Here is a 21,638-nt window from a genome sequence, read left to right on the forward strand (position 1 = left end):
ACTGGTAGTATTTGTCCAACGCCTTTAAAGTTGATTTATATTTTGTACAGTTTAGTTGTGATCGACAGGAGGGTTAGTCTGTTTTAAGCCACTTCATCATTACTGGAACCAAACTCCCTATTTTTTTTTTTAATTTTTAAAATTTATTTATGATAGTCACACAGATTGAGAGAGAGAGAGGCAGAGACATAGGCAGAGGGAGAAGCAGGCTCCATGCAGGGAGCCGGATGTGGGACTCAATCCTGGGTCTCCAGGATCACACCCCAGGCTGTGGGAAGTGCCAAACCGCTGCGCCACCGGGGCTGCCGCAAACTCCCTATTTTAAATGCAAATACATTTTATCTATTGCATAGTGGACACATAGAATTCTATTGCAAATACTGTGCTTAAATTTTTTAATAAAAACTAACTTTAATATAATTGGTCTCCCTTACAATCTTTTTTTCCAAGATTTTAAGTAATCTCTACACCCAACATGGTCCAACTCACAACCCTGAGATTGAGTCACCTGCTCAGCCAGGCACCCCTGTAATCCTTTTAAATAAATAATGTTGAGAACATTATTCTGAGATCCAAAGGCTTTACCAGAATCCCCTCCACACAAATGTTAAGAACTCTGAGCCTAGATCTCTCCTGCTATCACAGCTTTCCTTACATTTAAGGGAAGGAGTTTCCCCATAGTTTCTTCATTCATCACTTAACCAAGTACTATACATCAGGCATTGTCTTGGGTCCACAAAGACAGAACAATGAACAAAACCAAGCCCCTCTACTTAAGAGCTTGGCAGGGACATGTGTGTTCACGTTTCCATGGGAAGGCCAGCAAAAGGAACTCTCCAGGCCTTTACCCTAAGTGACTTTTGTGTTACCTGACCTGAATGAGCATGTTGAAAAGATCTAATCCCAGAGCTGTCCTCTTCTTTCCCTCTTCACCTCAGCCCAGTGTCACAAAGCCACCACTCTACTGTGCCCATCTTCTAAAGGGAGTTTCAGACTGGAAGGAGGGATCACCTATTAGATGCTGCAGGGAAGCAAGCAGGCAGAAGCCACAATGCTGGAAAAATGGGAGGGGGAAGCAGACGCTGATCCTTCTCAAAGTTTGGAAATGAAGGGAAATGCAACAGCTGAGAAGAGAGGTCGGGTCAGGGGACAATTTTTTTAATGAGAAAAGCTTTGGCACTTGTTTAGGCTGAGAGGAACAGACATTGAGATACAAGAGATTATTAGTGAACTAACCACAGAAAAATGGGGTAACTGAGAAAGGGCACAAGACAAGCATTCAATACAATGGAGTTCTCCATGGATTCTACAGAATCTCTCCAAAATGTGCTGAGTGGGCTTCTAGATTCCCAAGCCCCAGCACTTTAATCTGAGGCTAAGCTTGAAGTGACACATTGGCCTAAAACGAAGCCTCAGATTTCCACATCCTTGTGGATGTGCTGCCACCTGCTGGAAGAATGACAGAAGTGGGGACAACCATTTGGTAGAGAACTTTTCTAAAATGGCTGCAACATCTTCACCCAACCCACCAAATCCACAACAGCAAGCCACTCATCAGGGAGGCCTAGGATTAAGAAATTTGCAGGATCCCAGTCCCTAAATAAAAGCCTGAATGTTCCCCTTTGGCCTTCTGGGGTTACCAACAACCCTCAAACTTCCTCTCCATTCCACACAAGTCAGGGTACCACCTCTGAACCTGTAGGAACACGGCTTGACCGTCACCCTTCTTTAATGGTGATGAATCAAGTAGTAGAAAAGTGAAAATATACCTTAAATGTCTTGTCCATAGCAGGTTTACAGAGGGGATGAGGTAAGCCTGGCATAGCCCAGGCACATTAGCTCTTTTATATTAAAATACAGGGGCACCTGGGCAGCTGTCAGTTAAGCACCTTTGGCTCAGGTCATGATCCCAGGATCCTGGGATGGAGACCAATGTCTGGCTTCCTACTCAGTAGAGAAGAGCCTGTTTCTCCCTCTCTCCCTGGCTCATACTCTCATTTTCCTCAAAATCTTTTTTTTTTTTTTTTTTTTAAGTATTCACAGAGAAACCTGGGTGGCTCAGTTAACCATTTCCCTTCTACTCTGGTCATGATCTCAGGGTCCTGAGACTGAGTCCCACATTGCATTCTGCTGCTCCCTCTCCGTGCTCTCGCATTAAGGAAAGAGGTATGAGCAAGTTTAATGGAATGGAGTATATTTCCCTTCCCTCTAGCAAGGAACCCACAAAAACCCCACCTCTGGGTGGTCAAATTCTATGCAAACAGCATTTGAGACCTGAGCACTGGCTGTGCTGGGCCTGGAGTAATGGCAACCCTAATTCATGTTCCTAATTGGCCAAATAACCTTTTCAGGTTTACTTAAACCTGCAAGCTTATCGGGGCAAGTACCCATGTGAGAAAAGACTATAGGGTCACGAAAGCCCTACAGTCATCCTTTCCTGGGTGTGAGATCCTAACACCAACCTCACAGGCCTTCCAACAAGTTCAGCTGTGGGACATTATTTTGTCATTATGGCAGTCAGAATTCCATTCAGCTTTGCTAGCATTTAAGAGCTAACAGACTTAAAGTATCCTTGATATGCTCCAATTCAAACTTCTGAATCTGGAGAAACACGATGCCAAAGTTTTCCTAGGTTTGACTGCTCAGAGAATACCCTTCTGCTAGTTTGACCTTTCTTCCCAGCAGCAAACTTCCACTGGCACTCTCACCCTCCAAGCAGGCCATCTGTCTACTCCCACAGTACTTCCAACAGAACTGGTTTGAGTCACAGGTATGTGGAGCTTAGATTTCCTCACCCCGTAGTGAAAATCAGGACAAAATCAACTGTCCATTTATTTGCTTCAGACTGCCTTCTAAGCTGAACAAATCCTCCCAGCGTAGAGTGTGTGTTTACACTATTTTCAAGTTTTTTAAAGTAACCTCTATATCCAATGTGGGGCTCAAGCTCACAACCCTGAAACCAAGGGTTGCATGCTCTACTGGCCAGGTGCCCCTTCTACAACTTGATTTGGCAAGGACTAGTATGATTCTAAAACAGTTGGTTACAATCCACGGGCTTTTGGATTTGGATAGCTAGGTTTAAGATCTCTGCTCTGAGGGCAGCCCCAGTGGTGCAGCAGTTTGGTGCCACCTATGGCCTGGGGTGTGATCCTGGAGACCCCAGATCGAGTCCCACATCGGGCTCCCTGCATGGAGCCTGCTATTCCCTCTGCCTATGTCTCTGCCTCAGTCTCTCTCTCTGAATAAATAAAAATCTTAAAAAAAAAAAAAAAAATCTCTGCTCTGTAGCATCTGGGGCACTGTTTAGTAATCCTGTTAATCCCTTGGCAAAGACTTTTCATGTGGCCCCTAACTTTTATTAGTAGAGGCAGAGGGGACAAGGAGTACTTAAATGAGGGCGTACTGAACATAGTGTTAATATCTAAGACCCTTCTCGTTAGTTTAACCTGAAGTTGTTGGAGGACTTACAAAAAATACAAGCCTTTCATGTTACCTTACCAGCCATTTCACCAAAACTTGTAGCCAGGATGCTTGAAACCAACTAATTATTTCCAGCAGGGGTGGTGGGCTGGATCTGGAGTGGCAGAGCTGGCTTTGCCATGCTCCACCTTCAGGGACAGTCCAGGAGGAAGTACAAGTCTGGCACCAGAGTTTAGGACTTTTAATTTGTCCCAAAGTTGCTGAAGCAAAAATCATGATAAAACATTCTGCTTTCCTTTACACCCCCCAACGCAAAAAAAAAAAACAAAAACTATTTGTAGGAAAAAAATGGTTTTGTACATGGGAAGAAACAATATAAATTCAAAACTTACAGATAAGGATTAGCTCTATCACTCATCTCTTTAAAAAGTTTATATGAATATCCAGTCAAAACCAACAGGGTATCTCCCTTGAAATGTTATCTATACGAATTTCCAAGTAGACCACAGGACTGCATACTGTCTTGGAATGTCCTCAGAAGGCTCTGTCATTGATCAGGTAACAGAGTAAAAACCCCAGAGTCCTTTTCTTTCAAACAGAAGAGGGAAAGACAGAGGGATGGAAGAAACTATTCAAACTTCGTCTTCTTTCCTTGTGGCTTGTGGTCTCCCCCTCCTCCTCTGCCTCCTCGGAAGCCTCCTCGCCCTATAGGAAAGCAAAACATCATTAAAGAATGAGTACAAAGCTGCCAGGAGTCCTCCCCTCCCCAGAGTGATCATATGAGAACTTGGGAGATTGATCCAGGGAACCCGGAGTTCTGAGCACATTCTGAAGTGCATATGCCACACAATGTTCAATGCATATTACAAGGAAGTCCCTCCCCCAGCCTCCTTACCTCCAAAGCCTCCCCGGCCTCTGCCACCAAATCCACCTCGGCCTCCTCTGCCACCACCTCGGCCTCCAAAGCCGCCCCGGCCTCCACCACGGCCTCCAAAGCCACCTTCACCCTTAGGTTTGGCCCAGTCCAAAGTAACTTTGTTTCCATCTATTTCACCATCTTCCATGGCCTCCTTGGCAGCTTTGGCATCTTCCTCACTGTTGAAGTCTACAAAGCCAAACCTAAAATGCAAAATGAAATTGCCCATTATACAACACATACCAAAACAAGTGCCAAGATTAACCTCACATGTTGAACAGTGATCCCATAGGAAGTAAACTTGCTCAACTAAGACACAAGTAATAATAGTATCTCCCCATAGAAGATCAAAACTGGTTTTATTGACTGCTTGAACCTCAGAGATGTCTCACAAAACAGCAACATATACCTCTGTGAAGACAGAAGGTAAAATAATGCTAACTGTGAATTGTCTCTTCTTCTCGTGCGAATCCATAAACTGCCACCAATTGACAGAAAGGAGCTCAATGAGAAGATACGCTAGATGGGGGGGGGGGGGGGTCTCTACTTAGGCAGACACTGAACATTCATTCCTTGATCATCTTACCCTTTGGAGGACCCAGTCTCCCGGTCGGTGACTATCCTTGCCCGAACAGAGCCGTCGAATGACTCCTTTAATGTCTCTTCTGTGGTATCCTCAGACAGACCTTTGACAAACAGAGTTTTGGACGGCTCTACGGAAGAAAAATTGTACATTTTACCTAAAGCCACAATTCTTAACTGGATGCTGGCTTTCAATAATGTCCAGTATGGAACTACAGGCCAAGAATGCTCATCTTAGCAGAAGCTTGCTTTTCACCCAAAAGCTGTTTGGAAACAAAAACAGGTAAAAGAAACTTAGCAAACTAGTGCTTAATTAAAATATAAGTCACAGATCACCACCATCTTAAGCTTACAATGATTACCAAAACAGCAGAGATCCGGTCTCAGATCCTTTATGGAAAGCAGGAGCAGCAATGCAAATAAGTGGCAATCTCTAAGCAGACAGCTTTTATGATCACCGCACAAGGCAGTAACCAGAGGCAGATGTGCTGCTCAGAGAAGACATAGCTGGATCAGAACTTGACTATCTAGAGGAATTTTCTTGATTTCATCAATTATTTTCTCAGATAATCAGTCATCATATCCAGTATCCTTCACTCAGCAACAAGAGGAAAACACAAATGTCCAGCTCTAAATTGGACAAAAAAACAACCAATGCAGCATAGCACACTAAGGAGTGCTGACCCACACCACCACACCCTAATAAATATAACTTACGGCTTCTTGCATTAGGTGATCCTCTGGGTCCTTGCAACTCCAGTCTGATTGCTCTGCCTTCAATTTCCCTTTTATTACAGGAATTTAAAGCTTCTTTAGCATCTTCAAATGAAGCAAATTCTATAAATGCATACCTGAGGAAGAATAATCAATACTCAGAGCAAGTTACCAAGCACACGGTTCCCATATTATCTAATGCCATCAAGCCTTTTACCTCAAGAATATACCTAAATGATACTCTTTAAACCAACTTGTGGAGGCTTATAGGATTCAGCTTCCAGTAACACCCAGGAAAAAATTTACCTTCCCCCCTTCTTTAGATCTATGCAAAACATTCTTAGAGCCCATAGTTGATAACCTAAAGATGTAATTATTTTACCCTTTTGATTTGCCATTTTGGTTCTGGGGCACTTTAATAAAAGTTGCCTTCTCAAATACTTCCTGAAGGGTTTCTTCTGTTGCACTGTAGGACAGATTGCTTAAAACCAGTGTTTTTGATTCACCTACAAAGAAAAAAAATGCCAAATGAAGACTGAAACAATGGTCCTAAAGTTTAGACACAACTAGAATACCTTATTCAAGAACTTCTACACTTGCAAAGAGTTATTAACATAACAATGTCGATGCAGGTGGACTTCCACCTGTTACTAAGTATTTATTACTAAGTATTTGTCATGCACAGTTTCCTCCCTGTTACCTAGAGATGTAAAAAAATATTGGTCTACATCCTCCTAGAAGAATATCTAGATTATAATTTAAAAATGCACACCATCTAAGCTAAAGTATAAAACACACAAAAGCTAGATTTGTCTCTGTTCTAAAACAAAATGATTTTGTATAGCTTTTACTCAAGAACTGAATGATCATCACTACAGAGGCATAACTTGTTTGATACCTACATACATCTAATTTATTAGTTAACTTAGGAAAGTTCAAAGATGCAAAGATTTCCCTCTGTCAATCCTGGAATTCTATAAATTCTTACCACTCCAAGTGCTATTCTTTCCACCTCTGTAATCTTGACTTTGCCCCTTCTCTCCAGTATAGTACAGGGAAATAGACCGCCCATCTATCTCTGTTCCCTGCTTTTCTTCGAAGGTTTTCTCTGCATCAGCTTCTGTCTTAAATTCAATATAAGCAATCCTGCAAAAAGGGGGGGGGGGGCATAACCAACGCATTTTTATTTTTATTTTTTAAAAAAGATTTTATTTGTTCATGAGAGACAGAGAAGCAGACACAGGCAGAGGAAGAAGCAGGCTCCACGCAGGGAACCCAACGTAGGACTCGATCCAGGGTCTCCAGTATCATGCCCTGAGCTGAAGGCAGACGCTTAACTGCTGAGCCACCCAGGCGTCCCGAGAACTCATTTTTAAAAACCAGTCTTTTAACAAATGTTTTAATCTGAGCAACAGAACCTTATTTCAAAGAGTACAATAAAAAAGTTGTTTCAAATAAACTGAAATGTTTTGGTTTTCTGCTATGTTGTGTTTCAATTAAAACTTTCCTCCCGTACTACCCAAGATTGCCAAGTACACCTCGAAGAACTGTTTCTAGTAACCCCACTTCACTGCGTAACTGCTATTATTTACAAAGCTAGGCACATTTCACAGCACTTTATACATGTTATCTTGTCTTTTAAAATCACCCTATGGATTTAAGTATGCTAGCCCCACTGTGCAGACAGGAAATTGAGGCACTGGTTGAAGATGAATTTGGCCAAAATCACACACTTTGGAAAGTGAGATCAAAATTTTTTACAAAATCAAGGAAATGCATTGGTTTTAATAAAACTCAACAATCCATAGACAAAACATACCCTTTACTCTTTCCATCCTTGCTGACTAATCTGATCTCCACAGCATCTTCAAATACTTCTTTTAATTCATCCTGAGTAACTTTGTAAGGCAGATTTTTTGCCAGAAGTGTTCTTGCATCTCGATCTACATAAACAGACAAAATAGGAAACATATGGCTTAAAAGACACTTCCCCATAAAAATCAACTAATGGAAAAGTTTTGTTCAACAAATAATTTGAGATCCTACAATATACAAGGCACTCTGCTAGTATGGAGATGCAACAACGGCAAAAACACAAGTCACTGTAACTGAAATCAATAGGTGCTCAATGTTTTTTGAATTAAACATATAAACATTTTTAAATATGGCAAGTGAATACAGAGAAGGTAAAGGATACAGAAAGTGTAATTGGGATCTAACCCAGTTCCAGCAAGGAAAAGCTCCCTCTATATTAACCAATTATTTTTTTTAAAAGGGTCTATTCTTGCTTACCTAACTCAGGAATTTATAACACCAGCAAGCTGTGGATTTAACAGTTGAACTCATTCAATTCTCAAATTGTAAGGAAACCAAGGAAAAAAAGTTAAATTATTTATTTACACTAGCCACCTAGCTCCCAACTAGATACATATCTACTAACAAGTAAGAGACTAGTATCAAAATTACCCTAGCCTTACATACCTTTCTTACTGTCTTTTCCCTTTGGTTTTTCTAATTTAATTTCATTGCCAAAGACTTTTAAACCAGTGAGTTCCAAAGCTTTTTCCAGGTCTTCAGCAGATTCAAAATCCACATAGCCAAACTTCCTATAGAGTGAGAAGATGAAAAAGGCAAAATTATGACTAGGGGGGAAAAAACTCACAAAAATATAAGCTAGAAAACACATACTGGGTGAGCAGTTACACTAATGTCAGGATGCAAACAAGGATTAAATAAAAATGCACCTATAGTATTAAAAGAAGTCAAGGCTCTGTAAACTGTTGCTACAGAGCAAGGTCTAAGTACGGGGAAATGATGCTGAGTTCACCTTTGAGGTCTTATTAGCCATACTGTTTGTAACCATCGATACTTTTTTAATTTTTATTTATTTATTTTGTAACCATCGATATTAACAAAAGAACCTGTTTATAAGCACCAAGAAAAAAACCTAATAAAATCATTCACTATTATAGCTCTTCAATTCCACCAGTTTTAGATCTTTCTAGGAACACAAACATCAAATCTCATTACTTAATACATTAATGTCTAATTATTTGAAGACTTCCAAACCCAGGAGTAATGTGCAGAACTCCCTCATACTCACCTAGACACACCAATTCTGACATCTACAACAGCAAGATCATTTTTAGCGAAAAGGTCACTGATGCCCGTTTTTAATTCAGGAGCAGATTTGCTGAAGTTCAGGTTTCCAACAAAAAGATTGAATGACGTAGTTGGTTCTGTAGCTGTATAAAACAAACTCAAATTAGCCTATTTGTGAAGTATGGTATGAACTTCAACTTCCAATACGCCATTACTACACAGAGCACATCAGACATCGTATTACATCAGGTATCAGTATTAAGTCCCTTTGTTGTTCATCACTTGTGCAGTGAGGTGTCATTACCCTCTCCCCAATCCCTCATTCTCCAAGTTACCTTCTACTTTCTGTTTCTTGGCTTCAGGAGCTGCTTTCTGTTTGGCCATTTCCTTCTTTCGTTTTCCAGGTGCTTCTTTAACAGGCTCTGAACAAGATTTCAAACAACCTGGTTACCATTGAGCAGCCACACACATTGAAGTGTCTTTTTTTTTTTTTTTTTTGGTTTTAAACTCAACTATGCCAACATGCAGCTCTAATTACTCCAAGATCGAGTCGCATGCTCTGCCAACTGAGCCAGAGATGCCCCTTCAAGTGCCTCCTTTAAATAATACTTTTACAGTGTACTTCAGATGAAAACTTGATTACCTTCCTCTTCTTCTTCCTCCTCCTCCTCCTCATCTTCCTCCTCATCATCATCCTCGTCCTCCTCCTCCTCGTCGTCATCCTCCTCATCCTCATCATCCTCCTCTTCATCTTCATCTTCAGCTGTGCTCTTGGCCTTCACAGGAACAGCTTTCACAGGGGCTTTCTTCCCTTTGGCTGGTGTAGTCTCCATAGCTTCTTCTTCGGAGTCTGAAAATGAAGTCTGAGTTTGAAAAGTCAAAAACTCAAGAGAATCCTCCCAAAAACCAACATTAGTTCCAGGAAAATCTAAAGGAAATACAATCCTATCAATGCCACTGTGCTTAGCAGTTATGGAAAGGATTAACAGATCAGCTGGAAGCAAAATCTGCCATTATGAAAAACACTCACTAAAAGTATTTTCTCAGGGGCAGGCAATCATTTTAGATAACCTGAGTTTAGTGTACCATGAATACCTCAGGAAAATCCCTGGAAAGATGTTCATCTAACTCCCAGGTTGTCATGGTATACGTATCATTACTGCCAAAACCTTACCCTGATGTATCTTACAAAAGTAGCCTAAAAACTAGCCAAAGAACTCCTCACCATCTTCATCCTCATCCTCATCCTCCTCGTCGTCGTCTTCATCATCGTCCTCCTCATCATCCTCCTCTTCATCTGAGGCAGGGGCGGCAGCAGCTGCTTTCATCACTGTTGGCTCGAATTCATCCTCATCTTCATCCTCATCTTCCTCATCCTCCTCTTCACTGTCATCATCATCTTCCTCATCACTGTCTTCCTTCTTAGCATTCTTACCGTTCTTTGCTCCCTTGGCTGGGGTGGCTGCTCCTTTCTTACCAGGGGTTGCTACCAATGCCTTGCCTGGTGTGGTTCCCTTCTTGCCAGGTGTTGCTACTGCTTTGGCTGGTGCAACCGCCTTTTTGGCTGGTGTAGCTGCTGCCTTTTTGCCAGGGGTGACAACTGCTTTCTTGGCTGGTGTGGCAACTGCGACTTTTTTTGTTGGGGAAACCATTACCTTCTTTGCTGGAGTTGTGGTAGCCTTTTTTCCTTTTTTCTGAGGAATAACAACCTAAAGAACAAATAAAACCAAAGGTAAGTCTTCTTCCAAACCCAAAAAGACAGCCTTGGTCCCATGAATGAGACTAAATTCTAACACTGTTCTGGTTTCAGACCCACATGCACTGGATGTTATGTTAGCATGCTAAACTACAGAACCATGTGCCAGAAATCACAGCCTTCATCTTCAGGTAAAATACTCAAGCATATAGAGCCCCTTTTTAACAGCTAAAATACCTCACACATTATAACTGCAACTTTAAAACAGGCTTTAAGAAAATTTTAAGCCTCGACTTTTTTTCTCCTCTGTAAGGGATAACAGCACCAACCTTACATATTGTTAGATTAGGAGTTGACATATATATGTAATTAGAAGTCTTGCACAAAGAAAGCTCTACTTGTTAGATGCTACTGAATCATTCAGAGGTCCTACAGTGGGCAGTGGTTCATTGAAGGCTTGTTCTTAAGACCAGTAAATGAGTATCAAATACACTGGATAGTTAGCTCTTCCTAAGTTTAGTAAAGAGTAAGCACCTTAAACCTGATAAAAACCATCGTTCATCTACATTAAAATTATACTTTTTTGCTCACTCCTAGTTTTACTGGGTACCATATCATCAGTAAAATATTCATTACATCCTAAACAAGAAATCTAAACACAAATACAATAGTTGTCTTTACAGTAAGCAAACAGTAATAGGTTAACACAAAGTGAGGTGGCAACGCTCAACCCACACCAAGATGTTCAGTAACCAGTATCACGATGCTCTTATACAATGAGAGACAAATCAATCCTGCTTGGAGGCTAGGAAAGTAATCTGGTAAAGCTAACCTCAGACCTGAATAAATGCACAGCAATGCCACTTACTTAACAGTTAATAGTCCAGGCTGTTTGTTTATCTAGTAAGGTGGGGGTTAACATACTCAAACTAGAAAAATGTCACGGCTGAACACAAATATAACACCAAGCCCTACAAAAAATGCACATGAAAAGAGGACTCCCAATTTTTTCTCTCAAATTCAAATACTTACCTATATCAACATGTTAATGAAGAGCTTGGAAAACAGTCTCAGCAGGCCATACTCAATGAATATAATCTTATTTTTGCCAATATTTTCATACATCCAGTATCAGCTATTTCAGCTCTCCATTTCATAGTTTAACACACGTCTCCATAAAGTTGTATATAATTACCTCTTCTCCGCTGCTGTCATCATCTTCATCTTCTGACATTTCCTCATCTTCACTGTCTTCTTCTACCTCCTTTGGGGGAGGAGCCATTTTCTTGGGGTCACTTTGATTTTTACCAGCCTAAAATAGACATTTAGCACATTACACCTAAAACATCTGACGGTTCATATTATGCCATCATTCTTCAGAGTAAAAAGCAGCCGTCTCCCTACATAAAGTCCACATTTCCTAATGCTAGGTATAAAAATTAACATGAACACTATCGAAGCCAACGTCAAAACAGCAACTGCCAACCCCCACCCCATTACTCCTGTCAGGTTTTACAACAACTCAAGGATAAAAATGCAACTACAACAATATTATCTCCCTCCTCCTTTTGCCTTCGTTAAGCACATCCGTTTTTAAAACCATACTTCCAAAACCGACCATTACATCACGCATGATTTTAATAGACTACAACTGGCCAATTTTAACGGCCAACAATTCATAGCCCTTCACCGGGGGCGGAGAACCACACCTGGGGGGGGAAAAAAAAGCTTTTGGTAAATTCTAGCACCAGATCTTACACAGTCGCCTGAATCCAAATTTGAGGGCAGGATCTTCAAGACAACTTTTATAAAAGAAAATCAGACCTTAATCTTACTACCTTTGGTCTCCCCATTAAGTTCTTTCCCGTGGAAAAAAACCCCGCCCCTTCCAGACCCGGCAGAGCCACGTGGGGATACCCCGTAGGTCACCATGTGCGCGCAGCAGGGCGCAGAAAGCACGAGGCTAGGCCTCCTCCTGAAGCCCACCTCGCGCCCGCTTGTCTGGCCGGGGCCCACAGGCCACGGGGCCTCCATCTGAAACCATCCCGCAGCCCCCCGCCTCCCCTCCAAGTCCCCTCCGCAGACGCCGGGACACACGCGGCGCGGCCCACGTGGCGGGCAGCGCGCTGAGGCACGTGCGTCAGGAGGCGGGGCCCCGCTTGGGCCCGTCGCAGGAGTTCGGCATCATCCCTCCACCCCGAGGCCCAGCGCCCCCTCCCCACTCAGTCCCTAAGTCTTTCGGCGCCGCACCGACCACCCGCGGAACCTGCCGAAGCTCTTCACCTCGCTACCAAATAGCCAAAAGCCGCGAGACCTCCCCGCCGATCGCGCGAGATTTCCCGCAGCATGGCGCCCTCGAACGCGCCCGGGACGGCGCGCAGGCCCTCCTCCTCGCGGCGCCGCGCGCGCGCTCCTCAGAAAGCAGGCCTCGACGTCCATGCTTGCGCAAGCCGTCTTCTTACCTTTGCGAGCTTCACCATGATGGCGGCTTATGCCGGCGGAGTGTGTGGCGGGCGAGTGGCGCAGACGAGCCCAGAAGAATCCAAGCGACGTCGATGGCGGCCGCGGGTACGAGAGGTTCCCGGAGCGCGTACGCTTGGCTGCTCGCTAGAGCTCGAGACTGAGGCGAAAGACTGAGCCTGCCCAGTAATCGCCTCTGGAAAGGCGACGACGGCGCCCTCGTGACTCCGTCTCGACCAATCAGAGGCTGCGCCCATCCCGTGGGCCAATCGCGAGCCTCTACCCAAGAACGGCGCGGGGCGGGGCGCAGGCGGGAGTGGGCGGGCCGAAGCGGGCAGGGGAGGGGGAGGGGATTCGGTGGCGGCGCCCTGGGGGCGGGACTCGCTTTGTGCAGGGCCCGCGCTGATTGGGTAGTGGGCGCGCGGTTCCTGAAGTGCCCCTCCGCGGCCCGCGCTCGCGACGCCTGCGCCGTAAGACGGCCGTTTTTGGCGCCGCTTGTTCCCGAGCCCCGGGAGGCTGGGTACTGGTGGTCTCCGGTTCCCGAAAGTGTCCAGGGTCCTGTCGACGCCGGAGGCCTTGCAGATGCCAGGCGGCCCTACGCGCGGCTCCGGCCCGCTCTCCACGCCGAGCCGCCCGGCGGCCGAGGAGAAAGTGTTCGCCCGCTTCTCCCTCCGCGGATGAGCCCGAGACCTCCGGAAATTCGGGGACCGTGAGGTTCAAAGCGCCCGGGTTGGAGGCCCGCCTCCGCCCCCCCCCCCCCGCGCCGTCTGCAGGTGGTTCTCTTTCGGGCCACGTGTCCGAAGCTGCCTCCTGAGGGCTGTTAATAAAGACGGTCGCGGATGTCTGTGAGCGCTGCACAAACGCCACATTTAATGTCCAGCCACCTCATGCGCTAGGTTTTTGTCCCAACGAGGAACAGGCCCGGAGGAATAACTTTCTGGTGGTCACCGGGTGTTACAACGGCGGCGGGGGGAGGAACTTGGTCAGGCCAAACCCCGACCCATTGGCCGCGCAAGTTCCCTTATTGTTTTTTGGGACTAAAGCATACCTTAAGGTGTGCTGACTGAGGAGGGTTCCGTGTCACCTAAGGGTCCCAAGAGCCAAAGGAAAGGTGCCCTCAATGGCGGAGGCACAGAAGGGCCTTTGCCTTTTGCTTTTGCCAGTTATTTTGATGGGTCATTGTGGGCAAACTTGTTAGTGCCGAACATCCCAGAGCACTTCCTTCGGTACAGAGCCCGCCTGCGACATAACCTGGACATCCAGTACCTACCATGTTTCTACAAAACCAGGATCCCTTCAGCTATCAGTATATTTCCACAATTGAACTGTTGTTTAGAGGCTCCTCCGTGGAGATTCTAATTCAAGAGGTTTGGGTTGGGGACGGGGATTTTGTGTTTTAACAGGGGCTCACGGATATTCTTGTGAACCATCCAGTTACTTTGCAATTCTTTTTTTTTTTTTTTTAAGATTTTTAAAATTTATTTATTCATGATAGACACACAAACACAGAGAGAGAGAGAGAGAGAGAGGCAGAGACACAGGCAGAGGGAGAAGCAGGCTCCACGCCCGGATCACGCCCTGGGCCAAAGGCAGGCGCTAAACCACTGAGCCACCCAGGAATCCCCTACTTTGCAATTCTTAACTGTCATACACCTGGCACTGAGCCTGTATGAAATCTACAGCTACCCAAGGAGGCTCTGACTTGGGAGGAGTCTGGGGCCAGCACCCTGCTTTCTGATGTATGGAGATCCCCCTTGAGGAAGTTCACATTTTGAACTCCGACGAGGTCCAAGGGGACACTTCCTCGGTTATAGGGGACCGAAAGAACAGCCTGGGCCCAAGGCATGGTGGAAGAAGACGATCCTGGCGTTTTCAAGCAATTTGGCACAGAGCACGATTAGAGCACTCGTAGGAAGAAGCTGGAGAGATGAGCAGTAGGCATGATCAATTGAAAATATTCTAGAAATATTGGCATGGCTGGCTCCTTGTTCAGATTTGTTTGTGTCACCTCTTAAGAGGTTTTCCTTGATCCTCGAATGAAAAGCCACCTAGGGACTCCCCATCACATCACCCTAATTGAGTCATCTGCAGGCACCTATTACTACCTGGCATTTTCCTTGGCTGTTTATTGTCTGTTTACTCCCTCCCCAGTCGTGAGAACATGGATTTTGTTTTCTGCAGTATTCCTGGCACCTAAAGCATTGGCAGACCCCATAGAGGTGGAAATTATTTGTTAATGAAAGAATGATTAAGGTAAAAGAGGTAGTGGGAAGATCCAGTATTATTCAGTGTTCAAGTCCCTTGCTGTGGAGTTAGTCTGGAATAGAAAAATAGTAATGCTTAATATTTATATAACGCTTTACTAAGTTCCAAGCAGTATTCCAGTTCTTTATATATTGATTCATTTACTTCTACAAGAAAGTTACCTGTGTTTTTCAGAACTAGGGCATACAGAGGTAAATCAATTTGTCCGGTGTCACACACCTAGTAAGTGGAGGAGCTAGGACCCTACTCTATCATTCTAGGTTCTTTTCTTTCTTTTTTTTAAGATTTTATTTATTTGAGAGAGAATGCACACAAATAGGGGGGAGGGGCAGAGGGAGAAGCAGACTCCCCACTGAGAAGGCAGCCCCACTTGGGACTCCATCCCAGGACCCTGAGCAGAAGGCAGACACTTAACAGACTGACCCACCTAAGTGCCCTTATTCAAGATTCTTTATTAAAATGGGGGTCTGGGCAGCCCGGGTGGCTCAGCGGTTTAGCGCCGCCTTCAGCCCAGGGCGTGATCCTGGAGACCCAGGATTGAGTCCCACGTCAGGCTCCCTGCATGGACCCTGCTTCTCCCTCTGCCTGTGTCTCTGCCTCTCTCTCTCTCTCTTTCTCTCTCCCTGTGTCTCTCATGAATAAAAAAAAATCTTAAAAAAAGTAAAATAAAATGGGGGTCATAATAGTTCCAGCCTCTTGGATCACTAATTGTATTAAGAGAGATGCTGGGTGTGTTTTTTGAGGGCACATAATAAGCCCTAAGCCCTCAATATTATCCATTGTTACTATTGACAGTCTTGGTGACTTGACTAGAGAGGGAGAAAGGACAACTTATTTCCATTCCATTATCTGTTGAGTGTGTATGTAAGTGGAGTGACACAAGCAGGGCTGCAGGTTTTCAGGGAAGCTAATGAGTTCAGTGTTGGGCATATTGAGTGCATGAGGGATATCCATTGCTTCAGGCAGTTGGTTCTGCAAGAGATGGTCACAGAGCTACAGACACAGGCTGTATGAGGAACCTGCCCAGAACAGCAGCCAGAATGAGGAGAGGAAAAAAGCTGGGAGTAGAAGAAGGCCCAGAGGCAGAAGCAGAGCCAGAGAAGGGAGTTTTATTTTTTGTTTTTGTAAAAAGATTTTATTACTTTGAGAGAGAGAGCACAAGCAGGGAGGGAGGGGCAGAGGGAAAGAGAGAAGCTAACTCACCACTAAGGTGGGGCTACACACAGGGCCGGATCCCAGGACCCTGAGATCATGACCTGAGCCAAAGTCAGACAATTAACTGACTAAGCCACTGAAAGGATAGTTTTAGAAGCCAAGGAAAGAGGGTTTCAAGAAAAAGGGAAGAAAGAACAGTGTCCACTGCCACAAAAACGTCACAAGGTGAGGTCTGGGAGGGTCTGCTAGATCCAGTATTGAGAAATGATGTAGATTTTGGCAAGACTTGTTTCATCATGCTGGGGTAGATACCACACTGCTGTGGTGAAAAATTGGCGATACTGAGTGCAGGGTGCCCTTGTGGGAAGCATCCCTAGGAGAGGGAATGTTCTTTCTACTGATGCTACTCAAGGGGGAAGATGAACGGTTTAGCCTATGGGGAAGGAGTCAGTGGAGATAGAGTTGGAAGGTCAGAAAGGAAACGGGGGGATAAGATTAAGGAAGGAAGGATTCTTGAATATAGGGGTCACCCCTTGATCCAGGCCAATTTGAGACTAAAGGTAAGGGTACCTGTGTAGTTACCAGCAAATGGATGCCAGAATGTGGTTGGGGCGGGGGGTGGAGGGACAGGGCGGCAGCAACAAGGCTTACCTGTCAGTCTGGCTCAGTAAGTGCCTCCTAAGTGCCCGGACAGTGCCTGATGCACGAAAGGTGCTTAGTAAGCATCCTCTTTTTTGCATCCTCTTTTTTTTTTTTTTTTTTTTTTAAGATTTTATTTATTTACTCATGAGAGACACAGAGCAGAAAGAGGCAGGTAGAGGGAGAGACACAGGTAGAGGGAGAAGCAGGCTCCATGCAGGGAACCCAGTGTGGGACTCGATCACAGGTCTCAAGGATCATGCCCTGGGCTGAAGGCGGCGCTAAACCACTGAGCCACTGCTACCCTGGCTGCCCACTAAGCATCCTCTCATTGAATGGAGTGTGAGCGTAAGAATCATGGCAGCTCCAGTCTGTTGAGAAGAAGGGAGGTTGTCTTCTGGAAGGAAAGAAGGGGTCTGGATGGGAGTTTACTGAGCACAGAGTGGTAGGAGAAAAGGAGGGGACACTTTCTTGAATGCCCAAGGATGGAATTAAAAGGCACACAAAGGTTGGGGCAACTGGCTGACTCAGTTAGTGGAGCATACAACTGATCTCAGGGTTGTGAGTTTGAGCCCCATGTTGGGTATAGAGATTGCTTAAAAATAAAATCTTTTTAAAAAAAAGGTATGCAAGGGAATGTAAATTGGTGCAGCCACTATAGAAAATGATATCGGGATCCCTGGGTGGCGCAGCGGTTTAGCGCTTGCCTTTGGCCCAGGGCGCGATCCTGGAGACCCGGGATCGAATCCCACGTCGGGTTCCCGGTGCATGGAGCCTGCTTCTCCCTCTGCCTGTGTCTCTGCCTCTCTCTCCCTCTCTGTGTGTGACTATCATAAATAAAAACTAAAAAAAAAAAAAAAGAAAAAGAAAATGATATCAAGGTTTCTCAAAAAATTTTAAAAATAGAACTACCATATGATCCAGGAATCCCACTTCTGGGTATATATTTCCAAAGGAAATGAAAACAGGGTCTTACGCAAAGATATCTGCATCCCCATGTTCATTGCAGCATTATTCACAATACCCAAGATACAGAAACAACCTAAGTGTCTGTTGATGGATGAATGGGTAAAGATGTGATATACACACACACACACACACACACACACACACACACACACAATTGGAATATTACCCAGCTGTAAGAAAAAAAAAAAAAGATATCCTGCCATTTGGGACAATGTGAATGGACCTGAGGCCATTAGGCTAAGTGACATAAACGAGAAAAACAAATACTGCAGGCTATCCCTTATATGTAGAATTCTAAGAAAAGAAAATCAAACTCCTAGAAACAGAGTAGAAAAGTGGTTACCAGGGGTTAGGGGATTGGGGAAGTAGGGAGAGGTTGGTAAAAGGGTGCAAACTTTGAGCTATAAGATGAATAAGGACTGAGGAGCTAATGTAAAACATAGTGACTACAGTTGATAATACGGTATTGTCTAATTGAGATTTGCTAAAAGTAGAACTTCAGTGTTCTCACCAAAACAGAAAAGATAAATATCTGAGGTGATGGGTGTGCCAATTAACTAATGAGGGAATCCTTTCAGTTTCTACGTATATAAAATCACCACAATGCGTGCACTTTAAATATCTTACAATTTTTAAAGATTTTATTTTTTTATTTGACACCGAGAGAACGAGTGCACAAGTAGGCAGAGCGGCAGGTGGAGGGGGAAAGAGAAGCAGGCTCCCCGCTGAGCAGAGAGCCTGAAGTGGCCCCATCCCAAGACCCCAGGCTCATGACCCAGCCGAAGGCAGACGCTTAACCAACTGAGCCACCCAGGTGCCCTATCTTACAATTTTAAATATCCATTACACCTCAAAGCTGAAATTTAAAAAACAAACACAGAATATCTAAAAATAAATAAAAGGTGAGTAAACACCAGATGAAAACAATTGCTTATAGTCAGAACAGGGAAGACCAGATTATTGCTTTGAACAGGATGATGCCCTTCAGGGTAGACCTCCTTGGCAAGGTCCAAAGGCACTGGGCCTTGGATGAGGGGAAATTGTCGTGTGAACCTGCCCTGGCATATAATGGGTGCTAAACAGGAAATATTGCCTCTTCATGACCTTCAGCCTCTGTGTTTTTCATCTAGTCAATGAAGGTAGGAATTATTTTTCCCTTTTCCAAGTATGTGGCTAAGTAGTAAGAGTAAAGCAAAGATTGCTCAGCTCTACATCCGCAGGGGTTCTAAATCTGAGATTCTGGAAGGGAAACCATAGGTGGCTCCCCAAAGGCCCAGAAACTTAACTAAGGCTACCTTCCATGGTATTCTCTGCTGCCAGGATTCCAGTGCTCTTCTCTATCCTTAACCTGTAACCAGGACCACAGGGTCTACACGGAGTAGAGTGGCAGCAAGATAGGCCTTTTGTTTGCAAATGCTACTTTTTTTTTTCAGTTTTTTTTTTTTTTAAGATTTTATTTATTGGGGATCCCTGGATGGCTCAGTGGTTTAGTGCCTGTCTTCGGCCTAGGGCGTGGTCCTAGAGTCTCAGGATCGAGTCCCACATTGGACTCCCTGCATCTTTTTTTTTTTTTTAAGATTTTATTTATTTATTCATGAGAGACACACACACAGAGAGAGAGAGGCAGAGATATAGGCAGAGAGAGAAGCAGGCTCCCAGCAGGATATCCCAGGACCCCAGGATCACGACCTGGAACAAAGGCAGACGCTCAGCCACTGAGTCACCCGGGTGCCCCCTTTTATCAGTTTTCTAAACACGAAAACTTCTGTGTTGTACTGCAAAGCACATACATGGTATAAAGTTCAAAAAGTTCAAAAAGACACAGTAAATGGCCTCCTCCCTCCCTGTCCACTGGCCATCATGTCCCAGGACCATGCCTTGCATATCCTTCCAGATTCAATCACTGCATTTGCAAATAGACATATGTATGTTTACTATATTGAACACAAAAGCTATGTACATAGTACACACTCACCTGAACTCGCCCTTTTTTCTTATTAACTAGGTTTATTTTGTAACCACATTACTGTGTGCAGAGCTGCCTCATTTTTTTTTTAAGATTTTATTTATTTCAGAAATCATAACCTGAGCAGTGGGGAGTAGCAGGCAGAGGGAGAAGCAGACTCTGCTGAGCAGGGAGCCCGATGGGGAGCTCAATCCCAGGAACCCTGGGATCACAACCTGAGCCGGATGCAGATGTTTAACTGACTGAGCCACCCTGCCTCATTCTTTTTAATAGCTACAAAGCGTTCCTCACGTGGAAGGATCCTTTATTTAATTATTTGTCCTTATTTCTGGACATTTGGGTTTCTTTGCTATGTGCTGCTACTACAAACTGCCATAGTAAATACACTTTTTACATACTTTATTTTGTACATATACAGTTACATCTGTAGAATACTTAAATGTAGAATAGTGGGGTCACAGGGTATGGTCCTTCACATTTCAACAGATGCTCTCCCAAGAGTGGCCTTTGGTTGGGGTTTTTGGTGGCAGATCCAGCCAAGGGTGATCCCACCTGCCCTGGCCGGCTGGAGTTATCTGCTGCCCCCAGAGCTCCAGGACTGAGACAGTGCTGAACATTTTGGCAGAGAAGGGATGGGATGGGGGAGAGGTGTGACATTGCCACACCCACAGGGGTATCACTCTAATACTTTTCCTTGAATTTTCATGCTGGGAGTCTGAGCAGCTTTGGCACCAGCCCAAGCCTCTTTGAACGACCACTGGCCACCTCTTCTTCCCCACTGCCTGGCACAGCCCCATTGCCAGCCCCCACTACCCACTGCACCTGTCTGTGCTGAGGTGCCCACTCTGGGCATCTGAGGGCACTTCTACCCCCGAGACCCAGTCAGCCACAATGGGCCTCACATCAGCTTGGGGGGGGGGGTGGTCCCCATGGCCCCCTGGAGGAAGTCTGTGCATCTTCAAAAGGGCAAACTCCAATTCCCAGGCCTCTAGGAACCCAACGCCTCAGTTATGCTGCAACCAGCAGAGAAAAATTGCCTGAGTATTTAAAACGGAGTTTAAAGCAGGGAATTGGTTGATAGAACTGGACAGAATTGCTGAGAAGCCAAATGGGGCCTAAGGCACCAGCAGGAAGCTGCTGCCCCCCTCAGACCAGGGTCCCGTGGAAGGCTGGTCCACTGAAGGTAAGGCCACGGTGGAGGGACTAGGGTTGCTTTCAGGGCAGCTGCCCCAAGCAGAGGGTCAGCACTCTGGGCAGGGGCAGGGGAAGGAGAGATGCAAGGCAGCAGTGGGCACCCCACTGGCCTTGAGAGGAATTCCCAGCCTCAACTCCAGGGCACTGAGCTTGCCTGAGCCCAGAGGCCTGGGGTGTCTGCTGTGAGGCGGTGAAGATGGGCAGAGCCAACTTCCCCTTACCAACCCAACCCTGCTTCTTTTTCTCTTCCGTGGGCCTTCAGATGCTGTCCAGAACTCTTTCTCCCTCGCCAGGCCTCACCTGGTGTTTAGGCCAGTGTTCCCATGTGTGAGGCGACCAGAGCAGGGAAGCCACCTAGCCTTTGTCTTCTCTCATAGTCCGGAGCCAGCCCTCAGCTCCCCACAGCACCAGTAGCCAGGCCTGCTCCCCAGGAGAAAAATCCTGTATGACAATCATCCTGCTCCCAGAAAATCTTCCGAGCTCCCAGGGTTCTCATTCCCACCTCCCTAGTACCTACTCGCCTCTTCTCTCCAGGGATTCCTCCCTTCCCCCTCCTCTCC

General features: G+C 45.1%; 1 protein-coding gene and 3 non-coding genes across 6 annotated transcripts in view; all 4 read right to left on the bottom strand.

The window, feature by feature from the left end:
- Nucleotides 1–3,646: 3,646 nt before the first annotated feature.
- Nucleotides 3,647–21,638, bottom strand: part of NCL (nucleolin) — a 54,831-nt gene continuing 36,839 nt past the window's right edge. For 2 of the 3 annotated variants that reach the window (XM_077869208.1, XM_077869207.1), the window contains exons 4-16: nucleotides 11,626–11,742; nucleotides 9,960–10,443; nucleotides 9,378–9,584; nucleotides 9,070–9,156; nucleotides 8,736–8,877; nucleotides 8,114–8,238; nucleotides 7,452–7,575; nucleotides 6,621–6,778; nucleotides 6,015–6,138; nucleotides 5,636–5,769; nucleotides 4,923–5,049; nucleotides 4,316–4,539; nucleotides 3,647–4,125 (exon numbers count right to left, since the gene is read on the bottom strand). In XM_077869208.1, coding sequence (XP_077725334.1) covers nucleotides 4,049–4,125; nucleotides 4,316–4,539; nucleotides 4,923–5,049; nucleotides 5,636–5,769; nucleotides 6,015–6,138; nucleotides 6,621–6,778; nucleotides 7,452–7,575; nucleotides 8,114–8,238; nucleotides 8,736–8,877; nucleotides 9,070–9,156; nucleotides 9,378–9,584; nucleotides 9,960–10,443; nucleotides 11,626–11,742 — 2,130 coding nt within the window. In that variant the 3' untranslated portion in view covers nucleotides 3,647–4,048. Of the gene's footprint in view, nucleotides 4,126–4,315; nucleotides 4,540–4,922; nucleotides 5,050–5,635; nucleotides 5,770–6,014; nucleotides 6,139–6,620; nucleotides 6,779–7,451; nucleotides 7,576–8,113; nucleotides 8,239–8,735; nucleotides 8,878–9,069; nucleotides 9,157–9,377; nucleotides 9,585–9,959; nucleotides 10,444–11,625; nucleotides 11,743–12,892; nucleotides 13,078–21,638 lie in introns of those variants that run through there. The other variant, XM_077869209.1, reaches the window with a different exon arrangement.
- Nucleotides 4,718–4,852, bottom strand: LOC144296668 (small nucleolar RNA SNORA75). The gene has a single exon (XR_013363678.1). It is a non-coding gene; the product is annotated as a small nucleolar RNA SNORA75 (small nucleolar RNA).
- Nucleotides 5,426–5,504, bottom strand: LOC144296675 (small nucleolar RNA SNORD20). The gene has a single exon (XR_013363685.1). It is a non-coding gene; the product is annotated as a small nucleolar RNA SNORD20 (small nucleolar RNA).
- On the bottom strand, nucleotides 8,958–9,023 carry LOC144296672 (small nucleolar RNA SNORD82). The gene has a single exon (XR_013363682.1). It is a non-coding gene; the product is annotated as a small nucleolar RNA SNORD82 (small nucleolar RNA).

The sequence above is a fragment of the Canis aureus genome, chromosome 24 (assembly GCF_053574225.1).
Source record: "Canis aureus isolate CA01 chromosome 24, VMU_Caureus_v.1.0, whole genome shotgun sequence".
Taxonomy (NCBI): Eukaryota; Metazoa; Chordata; class Mammalia; order Carnivora; family Canidae; genus Canis; species Canis aureus.